Source organism: Babylonia areolata, chromosome 21 (assembly GCF_041734735.1).
Source record: "Babylonia areolata isolate BAREFJ2019XMU chromosome 21, ASM4173473v1, whole genome shotgun sequence".
NCBI classification, from domain to species: domain Eukaryota; kingdom Metazoa; phylum Mollusca; class Gastropoda; order Neogastropoda; family Buccinidae; genus Babylonia; species Babylonia areolata.
The window spans coordinates 10,124,806-10,146,975 of NC_134896.1; the positions used below are offsets into that span (position 1 = coordinate 10,124,806).

The 22,170-nt window shown below is 39.0% G+C and overlaps 1 protein-coding gene across 3 annotated transcripts in view; it reads left to right on the forward strand.

Annotated features, from left to right (window-relative positions):
• The first annotated feature begins 3,868 nt into the window (after positions 1 to 3,868).
• The window catches only part of LOC143295747 (transmembrane protein 87A-like), an 87,056-nt gene continuing 68,754 nt past the window's right edge, over positions 3,869 to 22,170 (forward strand). Inside the window, exons 1-10 of one of the 3 annotated variants that reach the window (XM_076607369.1) lie at positions 3,869 to 4,192; positions 5,719 to 5,779; positions 6,180 to 6,292; positions 11,296 to 11,412; positions 13,058 to 13,108; positions 13,637 to 13,963; positions 14,862 to 14,891; positions 15,977 to 16,076; positions 19,002 to 19,187; positions 20,469 to 20,531. In XM_076607369.1, the coding sequence (XP_076463484.1) occupies positions 4,142 to 4,192; positions 5,719 to 5,779; positions 6,180 to 6,292; positions 11,296 to 11,412; positions 13,058 to 13,108; positions 13,637 to 13,963; positions 14,862 to 14,891; positions 15,977 to 16,076; positions 19,002 to 19,187; positions 20,469 to 20,531 (1,099 nt within the window). In that variant the 5' untranslated portion in view covers positions 3,869 to 4,141. The remainder of the gene's footprint in view (positions 4,193 to 5,718; positions 5,780 to 6,179; positions 6,293 to 11,295; positions 11,413 to 13,057; positions 13,109 to 13,636; positions 13,964 to 14,861; positions 14,892 to 15,976; positions 16,077 to 19,001; positions 19,188 to 20,468; positions 20,532 to 22,170) is intronic. The other 2 variants (XM_076607368.1, XM_076607370.1) reach the window with 2 other exon arrangements.

The window sequence follows — 22,170 nt, forward strand, 5'->3', positions numbered from 1 at the left end:
CCAGAGACAGAAAGAACGGCAGCCAACAGTCGAGAGTTTGAATCTGGGTGTGCGTAAACAGAGTGGATCCGAAGCTGATCGTAGCGAGCGAGATGGAGTGTAGAGGTGAAGGCAGCCACAGAGATAGGAAGGGGCTAATTTGTGAATACATTTATAACATAGAGTGCTGATCTTGTACTGTCTTCTGTGTGAGACAGGGAGCCAGTGGAGATGTTGCAAAAGAGGAGTGATGTGCTCAGATCTTTTCTTTCTGAGGACGAGTCAGGAAGCAGAGTTTTGTATGCGCTGAAGGGACTGAATGGGTGAAGTAGGCAAACCAGACAATAGAGAGTTACAGTAGTCAAGGCGAGAGAGAATGAGAGAAACAAGTCTAGATGTTGCGTCAATGGACAGATATTTCCGGATGGAACTGATGCGCCGCAATTGACAGTAGCAGGATTGACATGTCTGACTGATAAATTTTTGCATGGACAGTGTGTTGTCAAGGGCAACGCCGAGGTTTTTTGGATGTGAATTTCACGGGGAGCGGGGGTTGGGGGTTATACCGGGTGGTGCTTTCAGCTCAGTTTGGCACAAAGTGTGAAGGGGGTTAATGGGTTAATGAGACTTTGGGTAAGTGATTTTCACCTGTGTAAAAAAGTAAAGTATTTAAGTGTGGTACAATCAAACGCAAGAGAGGGTCACTTGGAGAAGCAGAGCTGAGGGCTGTATGTCCTCTAGCTTATAACTCTTTTGTTGGGTGTCTAGGGAAATCACATCCCCACCTGACGTCTTGCTGTAAAGCCGTATTGGGATGGCAAAAGTACGAAGTGTGTTGATGTTTTTGCACCTTGAGTACTGGACTGTGTGTGAATTCATTGTGCTACACACTGGCAGAGGAACAGTTTTTTTCCAGGTGAAGTAAATTATAGACACATTTACCTACTGTTTCTGGTAAGTAAATGGAAATCCTTTTGTTGTTCAATACGTGCTGCCGTGTTACATCCGTTTGTGCGTTAACTGTCTTTGGATGTTAGAGGGTTTCTGACATTGTAACATAGTGTGCCAGTGACCTGACCAGTGTTGTAAACTTCCCTTCCCAGTGTAATAGGTGCTTTTACAAGCAGAAAAGACTGTGTGCTCGAAAACGGCTTCCTTTTTTTTTTCTTTTAAGAGGAAGAGAGAATATGTCAGTGGATTTTCATTGATCTGGACGGGAAAATGAAATGAATTAAATTACATATGAAGTAATATAAGATGATGATTCATATAGTATTAAGAGAGAGTTGACAAAAATGTGATTAATCTATTTTGATATGTTATTTTTTCGCTGCGTAAATGATGGGATCTCATACTGTGTCTGTTGGAAGCTGAGAGTTATGAACTTGAGTTCTTGTGCACGAACGAGTAAACGCATCAGCCTTCTGACAGTATTCATAAAATATGGATGGATTATTTTGACTGTTGCAAATAACCCGTTCAGTGTATCTCTTTCTTCTCCTCCTCCATCTCATCCTTGCCTTCCGCTTCTACATTTGTGAGTGTGTGTGTGTGTGTGTGTGTGTGTGTGTGTGTGTGTGTGTGTGGTCTTCTCTTTCCATTATATTTAAAAAATGAAATTAAGAATGTGTTTTTAAAAAATGTGGGGCATGTGGTTAAAGGGTACATTACCTTTGAGGTGATTGTCCCAGATATTTTGCTTGTATTTTTCTTTATTTATATTTCAAAGAAGGTGCATAAATTGTACAGGGTTTATTTGGGAAATAAACTGGTTTTCAAAAAGTACCCGGTTTTTGTTTGTATTGAACAAATTCTGTTGTATAAGATATATATATATATGCACACACACATATATATTTCTCACACTTCTGTTGATAAACAGCTCAGTACCTTGTCATACTATGTGTATACAATTCTGTATTACCTACACCCACAGCCACAAACGCCTACTATCTCTCTCTCTCTTTCTCCCTCTCTCCTTCACACACACTCTCTCTCTCTTTCACAGACACAAACACATCACACTACACACATTCACATGCACACACGATCTCTCTCTGTCTCTCTCTGTCTCTCTCTGTCTCTCTCTCTCTCTCTCTCTCTCTCACACACACACACACACACACACACTATCGACTGCAGCTAAGTGTGATTTTTAAGTTATTTTCCCCAAGTGAAACAAATACTGACTGCGACCATATATTTTTTTATTATTCTGTGGTGCTATTTACCCATACTATTTACAAATGTTGGCAGCAACCTAAATCAAATATTTGTAAGCAGATAGAATACAAACAGTTTGATATTTATGCTGACTGTAGCTAAGTTTGACTATATTTTCTCATTAAAATCACAAATATTAACCGAATGATTAGCAGTTGGTAAGCAACTGATTTTAGATAACATTTCAACTTCCTTATCTACCATTTGATTTGATAATATTTTGACACAGCTTGTCATCCATCATAGGTCTGAGTGCAATCAAAGACTTATCTGTCTTATTTCACCTTCAGCCCCTTCCCTTCGCAGTTAGTTCTTACAGAGTTTGCCAAATGATTTGTATGTGGGTATCTTGAGCACTGCTGCGTGCTCCATGTGTGGGTATCTTGAGCACCGCTATATGCTGCATGTGTGAGTATAATGAGCGCCGCTCCATGCTGCGTGTGCCGGTACCTGGAGCACCGTTGTATGCTGAGTATGTTTATTTGTATTTGTATTACTCTTTTTTGTCACAACAGATTTCGGGCTACTCTCTTCAGGAATGCGCATTGCTACACTGACAGTGCCACCCCCCCTTTTTTTCGTTTTTTTTCTGCAAGCAGTTTTATTTGTTTTCCTATCGAAGTGGATTTTTCTACAGAATTTTGCCAGGGACAACCCCGGCTTATGCCGGTTGTTGTGGGTTCTTTTACGTGCGCTAAATGCATGCTGCACACAAGACCTCAGTTTATCGTCTCATCTGAACTGATGCTGACTAGTTTCCAGACCACCACTCAAGGTCTAGGGACAAAATACTAGCGACTGCCGGTGTGATTCGAACCTGTGTGCTCAGATTATCTCGCTTCCTAGGCGGATGCGTTACCTCTAGGCCAACACTACAGCATGTGGGAATTATGTGTGTGTGTGTGTGTGTGCCAGTGTGTGTGTGTGTGTGGGGGGGGGGGGGGGTGGCTCGGGGGGGGGGGGGGGGTATCTTCCAATCACAGCTATGTGCTGCCTGTATGTGTATCTTTGAGCACTGCATTGTTCTGCGTGTGTGAGTATATACCTATTTCTGAGCCCTGCTCCATGCTGCTTATGTGAGTGCCTTGATAATCGCTCACTGTGTGTGTGTGTGTGTGTGTGTGTGTGTGTGTGTGTGTGTGTTTACTTTGTCAGCATACATTCATTTCACTGAGTCGAGGTGAATCAGTTTTACTGTTAAGCTTGGAAACGGAGGTGTGAGTGTGTTTGTCACAGACGGTGCGTGTGTGTATCTGTGTGTGTGTGTGGCCAGGGGGAGGGGGGTTCACAGTGTGTGTGGGTGCCGGGGAGTGTGTGTGTGTGTGTGTGTGTGTGTGTGAGTGTGTGTATGTGTGTGTGTGTGTTTCACTGGAGGGGAGCAGGTGAATGTAGTTGTAAGACGGAGAGAGAGAGATCACTACACATTGATTAACATTACTGTAGTATTGGTGAACAGTTCTTCAATGTAGCACCCCAGTGACACTTCAGTCTCTCTTCAGAAGACTAGCAGACAGCAGATGCGCTAACGTTATCAGTCCGCATGTTTTTACACCGCCTCCTTGACACTGAAACAGAAGCGATTTGAGGGGTGGGAAAGGAGAGAGGCTGTACAAGGGAATTGGAGGAAGTGTGTGTGTGTGTGTGTGCGTTGCGGCTGTACTCCGGAGATGAGATGTTTTTCAGATGGCAGCCGAGCAGACGATATTTTTTCATTCAAATATAACTGCGCATTTTATGTACTATTTTGCTTTTCATAACTGATGACCTGTTTGATGAGTTTGGATTGATATTATAGTTGCTTTGTTTTTCCGTGTGTTCGAAACAGCAGCATTCGCTGCTGAATGATACTTCCGTGTTGTCAATAAATGATGGGTTATGTCGTTACCATTCTTGTGGGTCTCTTCTCAGTTTCTGTTTTGGCTGAACCAGAACAGGGCAAATGGATTTTCGATATGGACGAGGTAAACTGGGACATTCGTTTATAAAGATGGTAATATCCAATTTCAGCATCATAAATTCCTTGTTTCAATTAGTGAGTCAATATCTTTCTCTCTTTGTCAGATTGTCACTCTAACCAAGTTATGTTTTCACAGAGATGCTAGTTTCGGTATATTATATATAAAAAGAAAAGATTTGCTTATCTTGGTTCTCATTATGTGTTTGGCCGTATTGTCACATTGTGTTTTATATTATATTTGTGTGTGTTGGAATCAGAAAATAATGAGAAATATACAATGTCACATTGCTTTTACTGTTGGTGTGAATAGTTCACTGGAGTGCCTGTAGGTGCATGTGTTGTCAATGAAGCATTATTTAGATCTAAGTGGTTAATTTTCGCTTCACATATTAAAATATTCATAATGTAAAGTTTATATAGATATTAAAATGATTTATTGGAACCATTGGAACCCTTTCACCGCCCCACGCCCCTCTCCCTACCCCCCCTTCACCCCCCAAAAAAAGAAAATTGTATTTGTCCTAACCAGCTGACCAGACCAGCCCTGTTTCTGGGTCAACCATTTGCAACCTAAAAAAAATGAAAATGAAAATAAAAATGCCAATCTGAATGGAAGACTCGGGGAGTGGATATAATTATGTTTGCCATTTTGAGTTGCCTCTCTTTATTGCACAACATCAATCAATTTAATGTTGTGTTTGCTTGTGCCTGCACAGATTTCATCAGCTTTACAGCATATGCTAAGATATATAACAAACAAAAAAAAAGTGCCAAAACTTGCCTTTTGTTAATAGTTTCTGATAGAGGGTTCTCCTAGACTTCTTGTAAGTCTTTGCCCATGCATTCAACATTGAATCCCATTAAAGTGCTTCATCGATCAGAGTTTGATACTTTCAAATATGATATTTTATTATTTTGATATGGCTGAAAACATAACTCCTACCCACGTTACACACAAATCTAATTTTTATTTTCTGTTGACATCATGTCTCAAAACTTACAGTCAAACTAAGTTTGCAATTGAAGCCTGGTAAAAGATAAAACAGAAGATTTTTTTTTCACCACAGAAAAGACCTGTCACATTTCTATTAAATCATTTTATGAGGTCTGATATCATGCTTGTGCTTTGTACAGTATTGTACAAAGTTACTTTGCCATGCACATAGGACACACAAGAACCTCTGGGGAAAAAATGTAAGAAAGTGTGTTTCTATTCTAAGCCTTTAAACAAAAAGAAAAAAAGATTCCAACAGATTCACGTATACCATTACTATACATGTACTGGTCTTTAGGTACATGAGGGTGTCACATGAAATTATTGTCATTTATAACAGCTCCATTTTTTTCTTTTTCTCATGACCAAAAATATGTTTCTATAATAAAAAGAAAACATATTATATATATATATATGTGTGTGTGTGTGTGTGTGTGTGTTGTTCAATATTTGCTTTTGAAAGGAAGGGTTAAACTTAAAAAGGCAAGGAAGGAAGCAAACAAACAACTGATATGTTCTGTTTATTGCTTCTCTTGATTGTGTATGATCACATTGTTTCCAACAGGACCGTCGATACAAAGCAGTATCCAAACATATGTACAAGGACAGCAAACTCTTGGTGACAGGTCAGTGATTTTGCCTTGCATATAATTATGTGGTCAGCTATTTTGGTTGAGGGATTTACGCCTTTGTCATTTATGTGTTTTGTTTTAAATAAAAAATCAGCTCAGGATAAAACTAAGCTAGTTTAGTTTTCAGGTCTGACTTTTCAGCGACATATATATATATATATATATATATATATATATATATATATCCATCATTAAATTCATTTACCTACTGATTATTGAATGTATGGATTGTTATTTTATGTGGTGTTGTGTCTTTAACATTGGTTATTTAAGTTATTAACTCAGAATAGCCTGTGCTTTGTATGTATTGATTATTATAATATCATATTATTATTTATGAAATGGAATGCAACTGTTTAAAAATTTTGTGCTGTTATAATATGCTTGTGTGCAGTGTCGCTGGATTGTGACAAAGATGGTGTTGAAATCGGCTGGTTATTACAAATGTCTCCATGTGCCATGGAATTCATTTCGGCAACAGACGAGATTAACAATATCAAAACGCAGGTAAGTGCTTACGAATGTTTGATATGGGTCATTCTTCAGTGTTGGTCACACAAAATGGGAAATGAAGCACATTTTAAATTGGTTAAACACAGTTTAAACTGGTTGTTAAATAATCTAAATCCTTTTTATTTTCAGGCGTAATTGTAAGAAAACAACGAGTTATTTATTTCCAACTTATATACAGATAATGTGGGGATGTACATGTCAGTGACACTTGTGACACTGTCTAAAAGTGCTTTATACTGGACACAGAAATCTAACAGAAGCAACTTAATTTCCCTGGAAGACTTCTAATACACTTGACATATAACAACAAATTCATGCGCATGTTTTAGCATGCTTAGAAACCAGATGAGACGCACATCACGAATGGTACAGCTCTACTTTTTTTTTTTTTCCAACATTTAAACAGAACTTTGTTCAAATGAAGTAATTCTCTCTCTCTCTCTCTCTCTCTCTCTCTCTCTCTCTCTCTATATATATATATATATATATATATATATACATCATGAACTCTAAGAAACACAGTCATTATCAACATGCAACACAAACTGATATTCTCCAAATTGGGCAATAAACCTAATGGCAAAATGCTTGCGACATGACACATTTTACAAAGAGGAATGATGAATTAAACACTGACCTAGATGTACGTGTTCAAGCCTTTATTCTTTTCTTTTCATGCTGCTTTTCACATTTTAGAAAGGTCTGATTTTTTTTTTTTTTTTTTTTTTTTTCACTGAAAATTGTAGTGGTTCAGGTAAAGCCATGTAAATTTTAAGTGGAGTCGCACAGCACAAGCACGACCATAACATAACAGAATTAACAAAATGTCTGAAATCAATCATTTAAGCTAAAGTATATATGAAAGAAGGGATGTAAAGTTTATAAAATAAACTCAGCATTTAACAAAATGTCTGAAATCAATCAGTTAAGCTAAAGTATATATGAAAGAAGGGATGTAGAGTTTATAAAATAAACTCAGCATTTAACAAAATGTCTGAAATCAATCAGTTAAGCTAAAGTATATATGAAAGAAGGGATGTAGAGTTTATAAAATAAACTCAGCATTTAACAAAATGTCTGAAATCAATCAGTTAAGCTAAAGTATATATGAAAGAAGGGATGTAGAGTTTATAAAATAAACTCAGCATTTAACAAAATGTCTGAAATCAATCAGTTAAGCTAAAGTATATGTGAAAGAAGGGATGTAGAGTTTATAAAATAAACTCAGCATTTAACAAAATGTCTGAAATCAATCAGTTAAGCTAAAGTATATGTGAAAGAAGGGATGTAGAGTTTATAAAATAAACTCAGCATTTAACAAAATGTCTGAAATCAATCAGTTAAGCTAAAGTATATGTGAAAGAAGGGATGTAGAGTTTATAAAATAAACTCAGCATTTAACAAAATGTCTGAAATCAATCAGTTAAGCTAAAGTATATGTGAAAGAAGGGATGTAGAGTTTATAAAATAAACTCAGCATTTAACAAAATGTCTGAAATCAATCAGTTAAGCTAAAGTATATGTGAAAGAAGGGATGTAGAGTTTATAAAATAAACTCAGCATTTAACAAAATGTCTTAAATCAATCAGTTAAGCTAAAGTATATATGAAAGAAGGGATGTAGAGTTTATAAAATAAACTCAGCATTTAACAAAATGTCTTAAATCAATCAGTTAAGCTAAAGTATATGTGAAAGAAGGGATGTAAAGTTTATAAAATAAACTCAGCATTTAACAAAATGTCTGAAATCAATCAGTTAAGCTAAAGTATATATGAAAGAAGGGATGTAAAGTTTATAAAATAAACTCAGCATTTAACAAAATGTCTGAAATCAATCAGTTAAGCTAAAGTATATGTGAAAGAAGGGATGTAAAGTTTATAAAATAAACTCAGCATTTAACAAAATGTCTGAAATCAATCAGTTAAGCTAAAGTATATGTGAAAGAAGGGATGTAGAGTTTATAAAATAAACTCAGCATTTAACAAAATGTCTGAAATCAATCAGTTAAGCTAAAGTATATATGAAAGAAGGGATGTAAAGTTTATAAAATAAACTCAGCATTCAATGACCTTCAAAAGTAATGGAATTTCTGTATTTGATCTGTAGTGAACACTCACAACTTACTGTCATTGATCAGCCCACTGTTGTCAGAAAGACTCAAGGGAATTAACTGAATGGAAAACATGGTTTGATAACATCTATTTTGGGAATCTTAGAGAGAAGTTTCCAAGCGCTGGCATGGTTTTGTGCCTCTGTTGATTTTATTGGGAAGACAATTTCTACTGCTATGCTCATGAAGAAACGTGACGCACAGAGTTTAAGCAAATGCAAAATCTTTTTGATTAATTAATATCTGAAGCAGTTTCACTTCAAAACATAAAGAAGGGTATGACAGCTATAACCTTGCAACCATACCAACTTCCATTTGTGGCTTTGTTCTTGAGTAAAACAGTGTAGAATGCTTGCATTAAGTAGGCACCAACGATGTCAAAAAGTAGTTTTCAGTCAGTATGCAAAGTTTATGTAGTTGCTAGTATGCAGTCATAAATATCCAATGGTAAAATTCTAAATGATCTTTTTTTCTTTTTCTTTTTTTATTACAAGCATGATTAACACCTTAAGATAATGCATTGCCGATGGTTTTTAATGTTTTTGGCGCACAAGTTATATGCAATCAGAGGACTTTGCTTTGAATTATGTTGCATAATTCATCTGTAAATTTCCCCAAATTGGTTGATCGTCAGCATTTGTTTCCAGAACTTAGCTGGTGATAAATCTTGAATTAGTAGACCACAATGAGAATGAACCAAAGACTGTTTATTGTTGTTGAATGAGCCACAATTTATTGTTGACTCTTAAGAGTGTGAATATTGAAGTGCTGATGAAAATGTGAATGGAGTCTTGAACTCTTGATTGTGTTTGTGCTCATTCCAGCTTGCGTGCAAATGTGTGTGTTCTTCTGAATGTGAGGAAGGGAGAGAGAGAGAGATGAGGGATAAAAAGTCGTCAATTTAGGAAGTAATGTATAAACTGTGGAGTTGATATTTTTATTTTTATGCTATATTTTTAGTTATGAATTTATGATGTTGCATTTTATGAAATAATAAAGGGATTTATTTCACCATAGATGTTTCTGGGCCTGTAATTGCTGTTTCTATGCCTTATTTGTTTAACCGTTGCTGTGTGTTGTGCAGCTTGGTATTGTTTAACCCATTGCCTGCCAAACGTTTCAGCAATTTTGTTATTCCTGTGTGCTAAGGAAAAACATATGGTTTCCACCTGAGTGGAAATAAAGAAGAAAAAAAAGAAGAAGAAGAGGAGAAAAAAAAAGCTAGGGAAAAAAAAGCACTACTTCCTCAAATACAAAAAATGCCTTGAAAGTTTGTGTGATGATTGTTTATACATTGTACTTTTAGATGGTGATAAAGTTGAAATGATGCCTTTGTATAACTGTTGTTATTGTTGTTTTGATTCCGAGTCAAAGAAAATTTCCATGAAATCATGTGATTAATAATTCTCTACATTACAAATAATTCCAGGATTTCCGGGTGTTTTTTTTTTCATTGGGTGCCCTTGACCCGGTATAAAATGAGTATTACACCACAGTGTGATGAAAAGTAAACTGGGCCAACTAGCTCTCAGTTGGCACCCAGCCAATAGATACCGCCCTCCCCTCCCCATTACCTTCCTCACCCTCTATCCCCCATTCTGGTGTGTAGTGCGATGTGTGTTGTGTGTGTTTGTTTCTTTCATTTTTTTCCCTATGCATTTTACTAACACCATGCTAGTGCATGTATGCCATGTGTGTGTGTGTTTGTGTGCGTGTGTGTGTGTGTGTGTGTGTGTGTGTTCGTGTTTGTGTGTGTTGTGTGTGTATGTGTGTGTGTTGTTTTGTTTTGATTTATGTATATTTTTTCCTCTATTATGTATCTCTACTAACACCATGCTTTCATTTTATTAAATATTGTGTAGTGTAGACCCTATTCAGGGCAGGGACTGGATGTAAAAAAACACACACCAGTGCTTATCTATTATCCTCGAAATAAAGAATTTGTCTTGTAAAGAATTTGTCTTGTCTTGTCTTGTCTCTCCACCTGTTGGTGGCGAGCTGGACTGACTGCCACTCTCCTCACACCCCTTCCCTTTCAAGCTTCATATGTACTGTGACAGTACTTGTACTGGCAGCTGGTTCATATCCACTGTTACATTACTCCTGGCATGCCACAGACACAGCCTGACCAGTCTCAAGCACAAAACTTACATCTCTGTTATTTTCACCCTGTGTCGTGAAGTGGGTGGTGACTGTTATCATCATATGCCAAATGTGTACCTGAATCACCACCCTCACCATGACACAGGGCATCTTGCCCACTGTCCATATCTTTCAGTATTTGTTGAGCCACTTTTAAGGCTGAAAACCTTTGAAAAATGAGCCGAGACTGATCTTAGCCAGACAACACCATTTTGACCAACCATATCTGCAGGTGACTTCGGAATTTCCATTTGCCTACGAGTCATACAGTATGAACCATACATGTCCAATGGATGTAAACAATCTTCAAACATTCTAGAAGACAGAGAGAAACAAAGTAAGTCATTTCTCTTTAATCATCAACCGTGAATTGTTGATAAAAATGGAATGTGAGAGCATGTTCTGTGGACATACAACAGTGCAACAAAAAGGACACAAGTCTCACGTCCCAAGATAGGCAACGGGTTAATAAGGACCACCGTATATGTACAGTATGTTGAACAAGTATACATGCAAAAAAAAAGAAAGCATGGGTGCATGCATACAGGCATGTATGTTTGTGTGTGATGTTTAAATAGTGGGAAGGTGATGTTTTTATCAGACTTGCTTTGCTATGAGTGAGTGTGTGTGTTTCCTTTACTGTTACACTCTGTATGTACTGTGGACATCACCATACTCAATTTCTTTTCCTGAGATGATAAAACTAAAGTTATTTTTGATTCTGATTCTTATTGTGCACATTCAGGAAGGCATAGGACGATATATGATTAAGCCCTATTATGAACTCAACGTTTTGTATAACGTGGAATGGATGAACGGGAGCTCCAGTCACAGCTGCTCTGAAGAGGAATTCAAGCTGGAGGTAAGTATGATGTTAGGCAGGCACTGCTTTTGAGATTAGGAAAAAAGAGATTACCAGACTGAAAATTCAAGGCAGAAGTCCACCATATACTGTACTCTTTAAGGTACTTATGAGACCATCCTGAAGACTAAACTTTAAATGACAATGAATGCTTAATTTATTTTGATATTATGTATGTTAACATGTGATGAATTTAACGGCATGAATAATGGTGATACATCCAGGACTAAGTCATCAGTGCAAAAAGAGCAACAACAGCAGCAGCAAACATAAAAGCACTAACAGGTCCTCCTTGACATCAGCGGAGGAACGTTACAGAAACAAAATGTACTAGATCTCCTGGACAGATGTCAGCGTCTTGTCCATGGAAACTGGCATGAGGATAGTTACAAATTGGATGAATAAAGGAGTGATGATGATGATGATGATATGGATACTTATACAGTGCCTATCCTTGGTTAGAGACCAAGCTCTGAGCACTATATAAACACAGTCATTTGCATAATAGGCTGCCTACCCAGGTAGAGCCAACTGAGGGCTGTCTTTTGGGTGCTCATCCATCATTTCCTGTGTCTTTCAGTCAGGTTTAAGTCACTCACACACACAGAGATATAATGTTTAACATGTATTAACATGTATAACCATTTTCTTTATTTTTTAAATTCCACCATGAAGGCAGTCATATTTTGTTTTCAGGGCGTGCATGCTGGATATGTTATTGTTTCCATAACCCACCAAATGCTGACATGGATTACAGTATCTTAAACATGTGTATTTGATCTGCATGCTTATACACATCGAGGGGGTTCAAGAACTGGCAGGTCTGCACATATGTTGCCCTGGGAGATAGGAAAAATCTCCAGACGTGCTGAAACCGGGAATCGAAATCAGGAAACTCCGGCAAGAATCCAGTGCTTTAACCATTCAGCCATTGCACCAGTCATTGAATCCAAAACAAAATAAAAAACCCCAAAGACCTTTTTCTGCAATTGGTGAAGTTTTCATTGTGTGAGGAAGCCAGTCAGGCAAAACGTCATTGTTAGGAAAGCTGTTGCAAGGTTTCAGGGGAGCGGCACCTGGGTTATATATTAGGGAAATGACATTTCCCCAAATCCCTTGCTTTTTGCTGTGGTGACAGTGATCATGATGGAGACCCAGCACATGAACTCATTTGAATGGAATGTTCTGGCCATGTGCGTTTGTGTTGAGCTACGAAACATGATTGCATTTGGTGCTCACTCCATTCACATGCTGTGTTCAAGAAGTAAATTGGACTTTGATGAACACTTGAAGAAATTGAGTCAAGTGAGACATTCACAAAACATAAAGGCAACATGCACATAAAGAAAGTGAAAAAGGTTGGGAAATAGGACATAAACCTGTTCATTGTTCTGTTTCACTGTAATAGAATGAATAAAGTGGAAGTGTTCAGCACTGAAGGAACGAATCATGCTGATTGGCTGAGCAAGAACTCCACATGGGAGGGTATTGTAACACCATTTCAGCCACAGAAATTGCCCAACAGAGCAAAATAACTGGTATTGCTTGCACCAGTTTGACTTGATCAGTGTGCTAGCCAGACGGGGTTATACAAAGGAATGCTTTTCACTCAAATGATTTTCACATTTTGAAATGTTTGTTTCAGGGAATGCCTGGTCAGAAACTGCAAGTGTTCAATGTTCCACAAACAGCCAAGGTAAAGTTAAGCAGTTCAGGTTTCAATTTCATTTTATAGATGATTCACAGTTTTAGCTTCTCTTTCCTTTATGGCTTGTATGAGTGCATGTTGTTTGTGCTGTATTACCTGTGTGTGTGTGTGTGTGTGTGTGTGTTTCTGTGTGCACCATGTTTTGGGGTGTGAACATGTGTGTCTCAGTATGATATGCTTAATTATGTTTCCTACTTTCAATAATTAGCCGTGGTTTAACAATGAAGTATAAACAGAACTGTTGAAACATTGCTATTGAGGGGTGGAATGAGATCACATTGGTTGGTTCACAAATGTTTTTTTAATTGTATCTGAATTGAAGATATACCTTTTTTTTTTTTCATTTGTTGATCCGTGTTCTTTGTTTTTCATTTGTTGATTAGCATCATTGTAGGATTGGCAGAAGTGTGTTGACACTGATGCAGATGATATCCACCAGGGTTAGTTTTTAATAGTGATCACTGCAGTGTGCCAGTGAACTTTGCTGAACTGACACATATTCCACAATTTCCCCAGAACTCTACAACCCAGAGCAAGACATCGGACTCCTCCACTGCTGACAGTGGCACCAAAAAAACAGCAGTGTCTTCAAATGCCCCGAAGACGCCAGCTCCTCCCAACGCCCCCTCCTCCCCTGATCAGCCGGGTCCTGACAAGGAGGGCGCGTCTGCAGACACTGGCAAGCCGGGGACTGGTGCAGGGACTCCTGTCCCATCTAATTCTGACACGGCACACAAAGGCGGGGCTACCCCAGGGCCATCAGGCAGCAAAGCCACATCTTCTCCTCCCTCCAGGAAGAAGAGGGCAGAGTCTGCTGGTGCAGATAGATCTAGTGTGACAAAGGTGACGGATGTTGGAGTTCGTTCTTTAGTTTAGTGTCTTTTTACTATCAGTGATATTAGACGATTAAAAAAAAAAAGTGGGGGGATGGGGGTGGGGGAAGAGGAAAACAGAAAAGGTAGAAAACTACGAAAAAATGCATAACTAACATGCAGTTACATTTAACAGAAACAATTCAATAATGCTAATAATAATCAGAAACTACTAACACAATTCTGAAGTACATTAAAGGAATGTAGAAATGGGGCTATGAACTAATGCCTGAGAAAGTTTGACCATAAGAACCTCGTCAGAAATAACTTTCCAAAAATCATTTGCAGAATAGTTGGGCAAGAAGGTATGTAACTGCTGACAGTGAAACAAACAATGATGCAAGCTGAACTGCTTACCACAGATGCATGTAACATTTTTACTATACTTTACTATACTTGTTGATGTTGGGGTCTGTTCACGCATGTGTGTGTGTGCGTGCTTGTGCATGTTTGTGCACTGGTCAACTTATTAACTGTGAATACTGCAGAAGCACAAGATATGTTTGCTTATATTAAATAGATTTGGGCACAGTGTAAGAATATGACTGTGAGATGTGATTTGTTTCATGTCATCAGAATGTCTACAGATAATTTGATATTCCTGTTGTGTGACAGGGGTCATTGTGTTTGAATGTTTATGAGAGATCTGTGGTAGCACAGAGGTATGCAGAGGCAGTTTGCTGGTGTGTGTGGAATGAATCCTTGTAGGTAACAACATGGTCATAGTGCAGGTGGAATTCAGCTGTGTGAGTTGTGTAGAAACAGCACTGTTTTCCATGAATTGTAGTAAATTAAGAATGTCTTGTGCAGTTTAGAAGAGTGCTGATACAGGCCATCTTTTTCTGTTTTTTTGTTGTTGTTATTTTCAGGCTTCCAAGCCAGCTGACAAACTAAAGCAGGTAATATACCCTTTAGTGCTCATTTGATTACAGTTTCAGTTCTTTTTGTTTTTGTTTTTTCTTTTCACCATCACTTTAGGAAATGTTCATTCAAATAATTTGTTTTTACAAATGGATTTATGAATAATTGTATTCTTTCTCCTTTGAAGATTAGTTTTATTTGTTTTTTGTTTCAAACATCCTTAGATTGGAATAAGATGCCTTTCCCAAGGACACAACACATTTCTGAAATGGGGCCTCGTACCCTGATCATTTGTAAACTCTTGATCAGAAGTCCAACGCTTAATCGACTCTGCCATCACACCTCTCTTTTAAGGGGATTTTCTCTGATTTTCTCACTCCACCCAGGTTTGAATGGACACTTGACGTTGGTTGATGTAGGTTAACTCATTGAATCCTGCACCCGAGTAATGCCCTGGCGTAAAAAGTTGTCTCATTAAAACTTTTTTCATGTCCCTACATGTGCATAAATCTCATAGAAAGGGAACTAACTTCTACATTATTTCTGCATGTGTCACAGTTATTTTGGAGGAAAAACAGTATATTTTCTGTGTTTTTGCCGCATTAGTATGACATGGAAGCCTGCCAAGGCTGAAACTCTCCAGGGTTGAATGGGTTAAAATGGTGGAAAGAGAAGATTGGGCCCCACTTCCTGTGCCAAGCCCTTGACTCAGTAAATATGAATTCACTGTTCCTATGGCTGAAAAAGAGTATTGGACCTTTAACCTTAACTTCTTAAGAAAAACAAAAACAAATGTGAATGCTATAACTAGGAAATAGAAAAAAAACAAAAACAAACCAGTCCACACACATTTCTATGTTACTCTCATTTTGTTGGTTGATCCATTATGGAGTTTGCAATGGTTGTGGAAATGGGAACATATCCAGTATACACATCCACCAGAACAGAAGATTTGTTGCCTGTATGGGATAGAAACGGTCAAATTTGTAAAAGCCCATTTGCAGATCTACACACAATTGAACAGGGGCATTGCAGCCCCCGAATGCCAAAAGAAAACAAAAAACCGAAAGTACACATGAAGTGTACAAAGTTATCATTCTGTGGTTGACTGTTGCATGTTCAGCTGGATCACCCTGTGGTGGCCAGTACCTGGGTGGATGGGAATTACCTGTTTGTCATCCACCTGCGTCCAAAGAAGGAAGGCAGCACATTCAAAGCTCAGGGTGGGTTAACCTTTGCTGATATTTTTTTTCACTCCAGTGTATTTTGTTTGTACGTGTACAGTATAGTACAGTATAGTATATGCATGCTCACATTAATGTGTACATTTGTGTGCGTGAAACTGTTTGCCAAGGAAGGGTGTATGCTGTGTTGGGGGGCTTGGGGTGGGTTGTGCATGTGTGTGTCTGCGTGCATGTGAAAATGTGTAGCAAAGGACTGTCTTCGAACGCTGTATGTGTGTGTGTGAATTTGTACACATGTGCATGTTGTGTGATGTGTATGTGTGCGCATGTGAAACTGTTTTGCAAGGGATAGTTTGTTCACTCTGTGTGTGTGCACATGTGTGTGTGTGCAGTGTAGTAATTGTAATCTTTAATTTTATGTCTTCTATTTCAAGAGACGTGAAAAAAAAATGAAGGAAGGGGAGAGGAAACAGAGAGTGGGCCTTTCACACCGCACTTTTCATGGTGACCTTGGTTTCAATTCCCCTCCACCTCCATGCTTGGAATGAGTGGATGAGTTCCTGTCAAGGTGTTTCATGTCAGCAGAGTCACTGTAGGGCTGTCGTTGGAGAGTGGTGGTGGCATTCTGCACTGTGGAAGTGTTGCTCTTGCAGTCTGGCTGCTCTGCACTGTGATCAGAGTGTGGTTTAGTATGTGGTGGTCTGTGTATGTTGAATTAGAAGAAGCGGAACCAGACACCACTTGGCGGCAGTGCTAGTTGGCAACTTCTGACTTCACTGCCGTCATGTTGAAGTGTGTGTTGGACACAGGTTGCTGAGACGCAACTCTGCTTGCGAAGAATCTCCAGCCCTGTGAGGAAGTATCAGATGATTTTCTTTCCTCCATGGGTCTGGATACCACAGAGGCGTTAATGATCCTCAAGTGCCAAGATTTCAAGGGGCCATCCTACGGCAGTGAACTGAGAGACAGTTTGTTGCAGAATTGCAACCTTGGGTTTTGAGGAAGTAAATGTGTTTAAATACAAAGACAGTCAGTATGCCATTGTCTGCTGCAAAAATATTTGAAAATGTGCAGTATAGTAATTAAAAGAAGGAAAAAAAAAGTGTTTAGAACTGCAAAAGCAATGTGCCATGTTGTTTTGGGTGTGATACTGAATATAGTCCTGCCGTCTTCCAGATATCCCTCTGATGGTGAAAATAATCCTGTCAAAGCCTGTTCAGGGATTGGCAGGTCTGCTAAAGTTTTGCAGTGGTGCGCGCGCGCGCGCGTGCGCGCGTGTGTGTGTGTGTGTGTATGTGTGTACCTGGGAAGTGAACATTTTTAACCAGATTTGAAGGTTTTAAACTATGGAAGTTTTTTTAAAACTTTGGAGTGGAAAGTTTGAAGTGGTGACTCATTTTAATTGTTTTGTTTTTTTTATCCTTGTAGTAGTTATTAATGCAGCGATAGCCTTGAGATGGCCTTAGTGGTCGGCGAGGCTCTAAGCACCATAATTTCATTTCATTTCACCTGGGTGGATGGGAATTACCTGTTGGTCATCTGCATCCTCTGAAGAAATGATAGGCATCCTGTTCAAAGATGAGGGTGGGTTACCTTTGCTGAGAACCATTCTTTTTACCCTGTGAGTTTTTCTAAACAAGTAAGTGACTGTTTGCTTAAGACAAAAAAACAAACACAAAAAAACCCAACAAAAACAACAATAACAAAAAACACCGGAAGACAAGGTATATAAGTTTAATGACAAAGATGCTTGTTAGTCAACTTAGTGATATATGCAAATCTCAGTTCAAAAGTGGCTAATTAGTTCTGTGTGTGTGTGTGTGTGTGTGTGTGTGTGTGTGTGTGTGTTAGATCTCAATATCAGTTCCTTAATTAGTAAATAGTTCTTTGCTTATGTATGTGTGTGTGTTTGTGCATGCATGAGTGTATGTATTCTATACTCTGTATTGATAACAATACTTTTAATGACTTAGTGTTAATCATAATGTATGATGAATTATGGCATGCTTGTTTTTATGCCAATTCCATTACTGTGATAATGCATGCAAATGATAATGATCGTTGTCTGTCAGGTTTATGTCAACTTAACATTAGTGTCAACCAAGCATCTAAACACTTAATGTCTTTAATGTATTCCTATTCAATGAATGATTCTCAGTGTTTACGTAACATACACAAATTAATTTTATTTATTTATGGAGATAATTCATGAGAAGTCCATAGCGAATGATGAAGACATCAGTGACTTCAGAGATGTGAACACAGCCCAAAGGAATAGTGGAATCACTGAATCCTGGGTGGAAAAAACAGGTGAATGGAAGCACTGGGTTGCCCAAGCACCATTAATTCCCTCCTGGCCCAGCCGCTGTAGCCTGCAGGAACGCAGAGCGTCATGTCCTGATCATGACAGAGCTGCCAGAATGGTAATGGGGATCATTACCAAGCTGCTTTAGGGGCTCCACTTCTGATTTTTTGTGGAGGGAAGAGAGGATGGTGTACTTCCCGGGAGATAAAGTATTGTGTATTTTGTAATGTTTCCCTGATGATGATGATGAAGCATTTTGTATTTTGTAATGTTTCCCTGACGATGATGAAGCATTTTGTATTTTGTAGTGTTTCCCTGACAATGATAAAAGTATTGTGTATTTTGTAATGTTTCCCTGATGAAGATAAAGTATTATGTATTTTGTAGCGTTTCCCTGACAATGATAAAAGAATTGTGTATTTTGTAGTGTTTCCCTGTCGATGATAAAGTATTGTGTATTTTGTAATGTTTCCCTGATGATGGTGAAGCATTTTGTATTTTGTAATGTTTCTCTTACAATGATAAAGTATTATGTATTTTGTAGTGTTTCCCTGATGATGATAAAGTATTGTGTATTTTGTAGCGTTTCCCTGTCGATGATAAAGTATTGAGTATTTGGTAATGTTTCCCTGATATATGTGTGTTATGGTGATGTCCAGTGACGATCCGCACCTTCTACGGGGAGGAGAACTTCATCTCGGCCAAGGACCACCCACTGCTCATTTTCTATGGCATCATGGGACTGGTGTACATCGTCTATGGCCTGGTGTGGTTGGTGCTGCTGGCCTGTAACTGGCGAGACCTGCTGCGTGTGCAGTTCTTGATTGGGGGAGTCATTCTGCTGGGTGAGCCTTCCCCCACGATCGCTGGGCTATTTTTTGAGGGTTGTTTTGCTCAAGTGTATGAACAAAATGATACTCTGTTATAAGTCTGTTTTGGTTGTTTACGTGTCTTTGTATGTGTTTGAGTTTGTGTGTATGTGCTTTTCTGAGTGTGTGTGTGTGTGTGTGTGTGTGTGTGATCATGCACATGTATTTTGTGGACTTGCCTGTCAACATCTTTTTACAGTCGTGACACAGTATTGTTAGCCGTGTGTGTTACATTGTAACATTTGTCCTGCTTGAGAGTTGTGTTTGTCTTCTTTTTCTTCTCTATTAAATTCTCAGAGTGATTGGGGCACCGCACAAAAGAACCATTCTTTAGGTTCCTCCAGGTCTGTTGGTTGCACGTCAAAGCCTGGGTCTCTGCAAAGGGTTTTCCTGCCCATTCTGTCGTCAGTCTATCGGGTTTGTTTTTTTTTCTTTGTCTTCCCCTTTGTCTCCCTATCTCAGCATTTTCCTGGAGGATTGTTTAAGTGCGTGCATTGAATCTTGTTACCAACTAATTTTTTTGTTGTAACTTTAATCACAAATTTTTATATGGTCCAGTGTGCTGCTCGATGGTTTGGTGCACTTGTTCATTGATGATGTGATCTGATTTCTAGTATCTGGCAATAAATCCTCAGTTGCATGGCTTGGATTCTTCTTTCCAAATCCAGCATGAGATACTATGCCTCACATGCAGATGGGAAGATGGAATATTCCAGTGTACGTGGGAGCCTGATCATGAAGATGTTCTTCCATAAGGGTTTCAGTGTGGACAGTGCTGATGTGTGTGCTAACCTCGAGAGGATTTCTGATTTGGATCCTTGATCCTGTTTGGAGTCTGAACAAAACTTGTTTCAGTTCTCTGTTTCTGCGTCACACGTGAACTGTTTACTTGCTCAAACACACACACACACACACACACACACACACACACGCACACATGTAGATAAGTACATGCACGCAGTTGCACACAGCACAACCATACTGTCTCTCACACAAACACAGACTTATAGACGCAGACAGACAGCATCAGTATCAGTGTCAGTAGGTCAAGGAGGCGTCACTGTGTTCGGACAAATCCATATACGCTACACCACATCTGCCAAGCAGATGCCTGACCAGCAGCGTAACCCAGTGCAAGACAGACAGACACATGCTACACAAGAAACAGAGAGAGAGAGAGAGAGAGAGAGAGCATACATACACACACATATACACACTGACCCACAGTGATTGATTTCATTTGTTTCTGTGTTACAGGCATGTTGGAAGAAGCAGTATTCTTTGCAGAGTATGAAATCATCAACAAGACTGGACAGAGTGGTGAGTTTCAGTTTCAAGGAGGTGTCAAAGTTTGCGTACTGATCCATATATGTCACACCACATCTGCTTAAGGGCATCAAATATCATCCATGGATACATCTCTGCTGGTCTACAGATCCCAGATTTTCCAACCCATGGCTCAGTAGAGTGATTCCAAAAACAATGTTTTTGGGGAGGTAACCTACTTCGGGAGGTTATCGGCCGTAGCTTTCTGTTTTCTCCGCATAGGCGGATAGTAGTTTGCACAGGACAGGAATCAGACCCCTGCCGGAGTCTGCACTAAGCATGTTATTTAAACATAATTTTAGGAAGAAAATTTCTTTTTTGAAATACACACAGTATTTCCACCTTAGGGAGACCTCCAACACACCTGGTGGTGACAGCCCTTACTGTGACCTGTACAGGATTGGGCCCTTCATCAGCATGATCCAACCACTGTTCAAGTCACCATTCAACCTTTGGTCCAGACCGGAGCACATGAACGGCCATCTAAATCAAAAGATCTGCTTGCCTTACAATCAGGGGTTCATCACCATTAAAGTTAACTTGCACTACACATGCGCATCTGATGTTTATAGTGGGAATATCACGGTTTTAACTCAGTCCCTACTAATTACCTGATATCAAGTAATGGCAGGCCAGAGCGTTGCCTACTGATTACCGCTATAGACGTTCTGACCTTCAAAAATTTCCACACCTCCCACAGCTGGGAATGGACAATGTTGAATGGGTCTACTGTCTTGCCTTAATAGCATAGCAAAACATCAGACCACTGGTACTGGCCAATCATTGCTTGTCACTGAGATTTCAAGCTATTTTTATTCCAACCTGGACTGAGTGATTGCACGTGTGACAATAGCCTCACGAAAGAGACAAGAAATTCGTGCTTTCAGCTTTCAGGATCAAAGGGATGGCTTTGACTGGGAAGGGGATGGAGAAAGGAGAGTTATTTTAGTCCATCAGGAGGGCAATGTGTACTGGACAGTGAAACTGGTGTGAGTGGCAGGGGAAGGGGGAGGGGCAGTTGATGTGGCAAGTGACAGGCAGTTGGAATGGAGAGGGTGGTTGGTGGTGAATATGCTAATGAACCACTGGCTGTTGAAACAGAGGAAGGGTTTGTTTGATTGACGTTTCTTTTCCAACACTTCCACCATCCATGGGGCAAGACACACACAGACAAAAGTTACATTACAAGGCATGACAGACCACGCCCCCACCCACCCCCACCCCAGACCCCCCCACAACCCCTCGAGTTGAAGTAAGTTCACTTGCAATTTGTAGACGCTCCCATTCATTCATCATTTACACTCTAATGGGATTCTAAGAGTGAGATTTGTGGAAAACAATGCTTTTTTCATGAACAGTGCAGACTTCACCTGTACAAATTCTATATCACCCTCACATTTTATGTAATGAAAAAATATCATTCTTGACCTCCTGCTGTACAGAAAGCATTTTAGAAGTTAGAGTTATGAAACATTGTGCTTTCTTAATTCAATACCTCAACAGTTGTGTATCCAAATTTCATTAGACTGTGTTTACTCGTTATTTTTTAACAATTTTTAAAGAAACCTATGCAAACGCCCAGTATACAGAGGAACTCATGGTTCCAAATCACCCAGTAGGGAGTGGTGTGGTG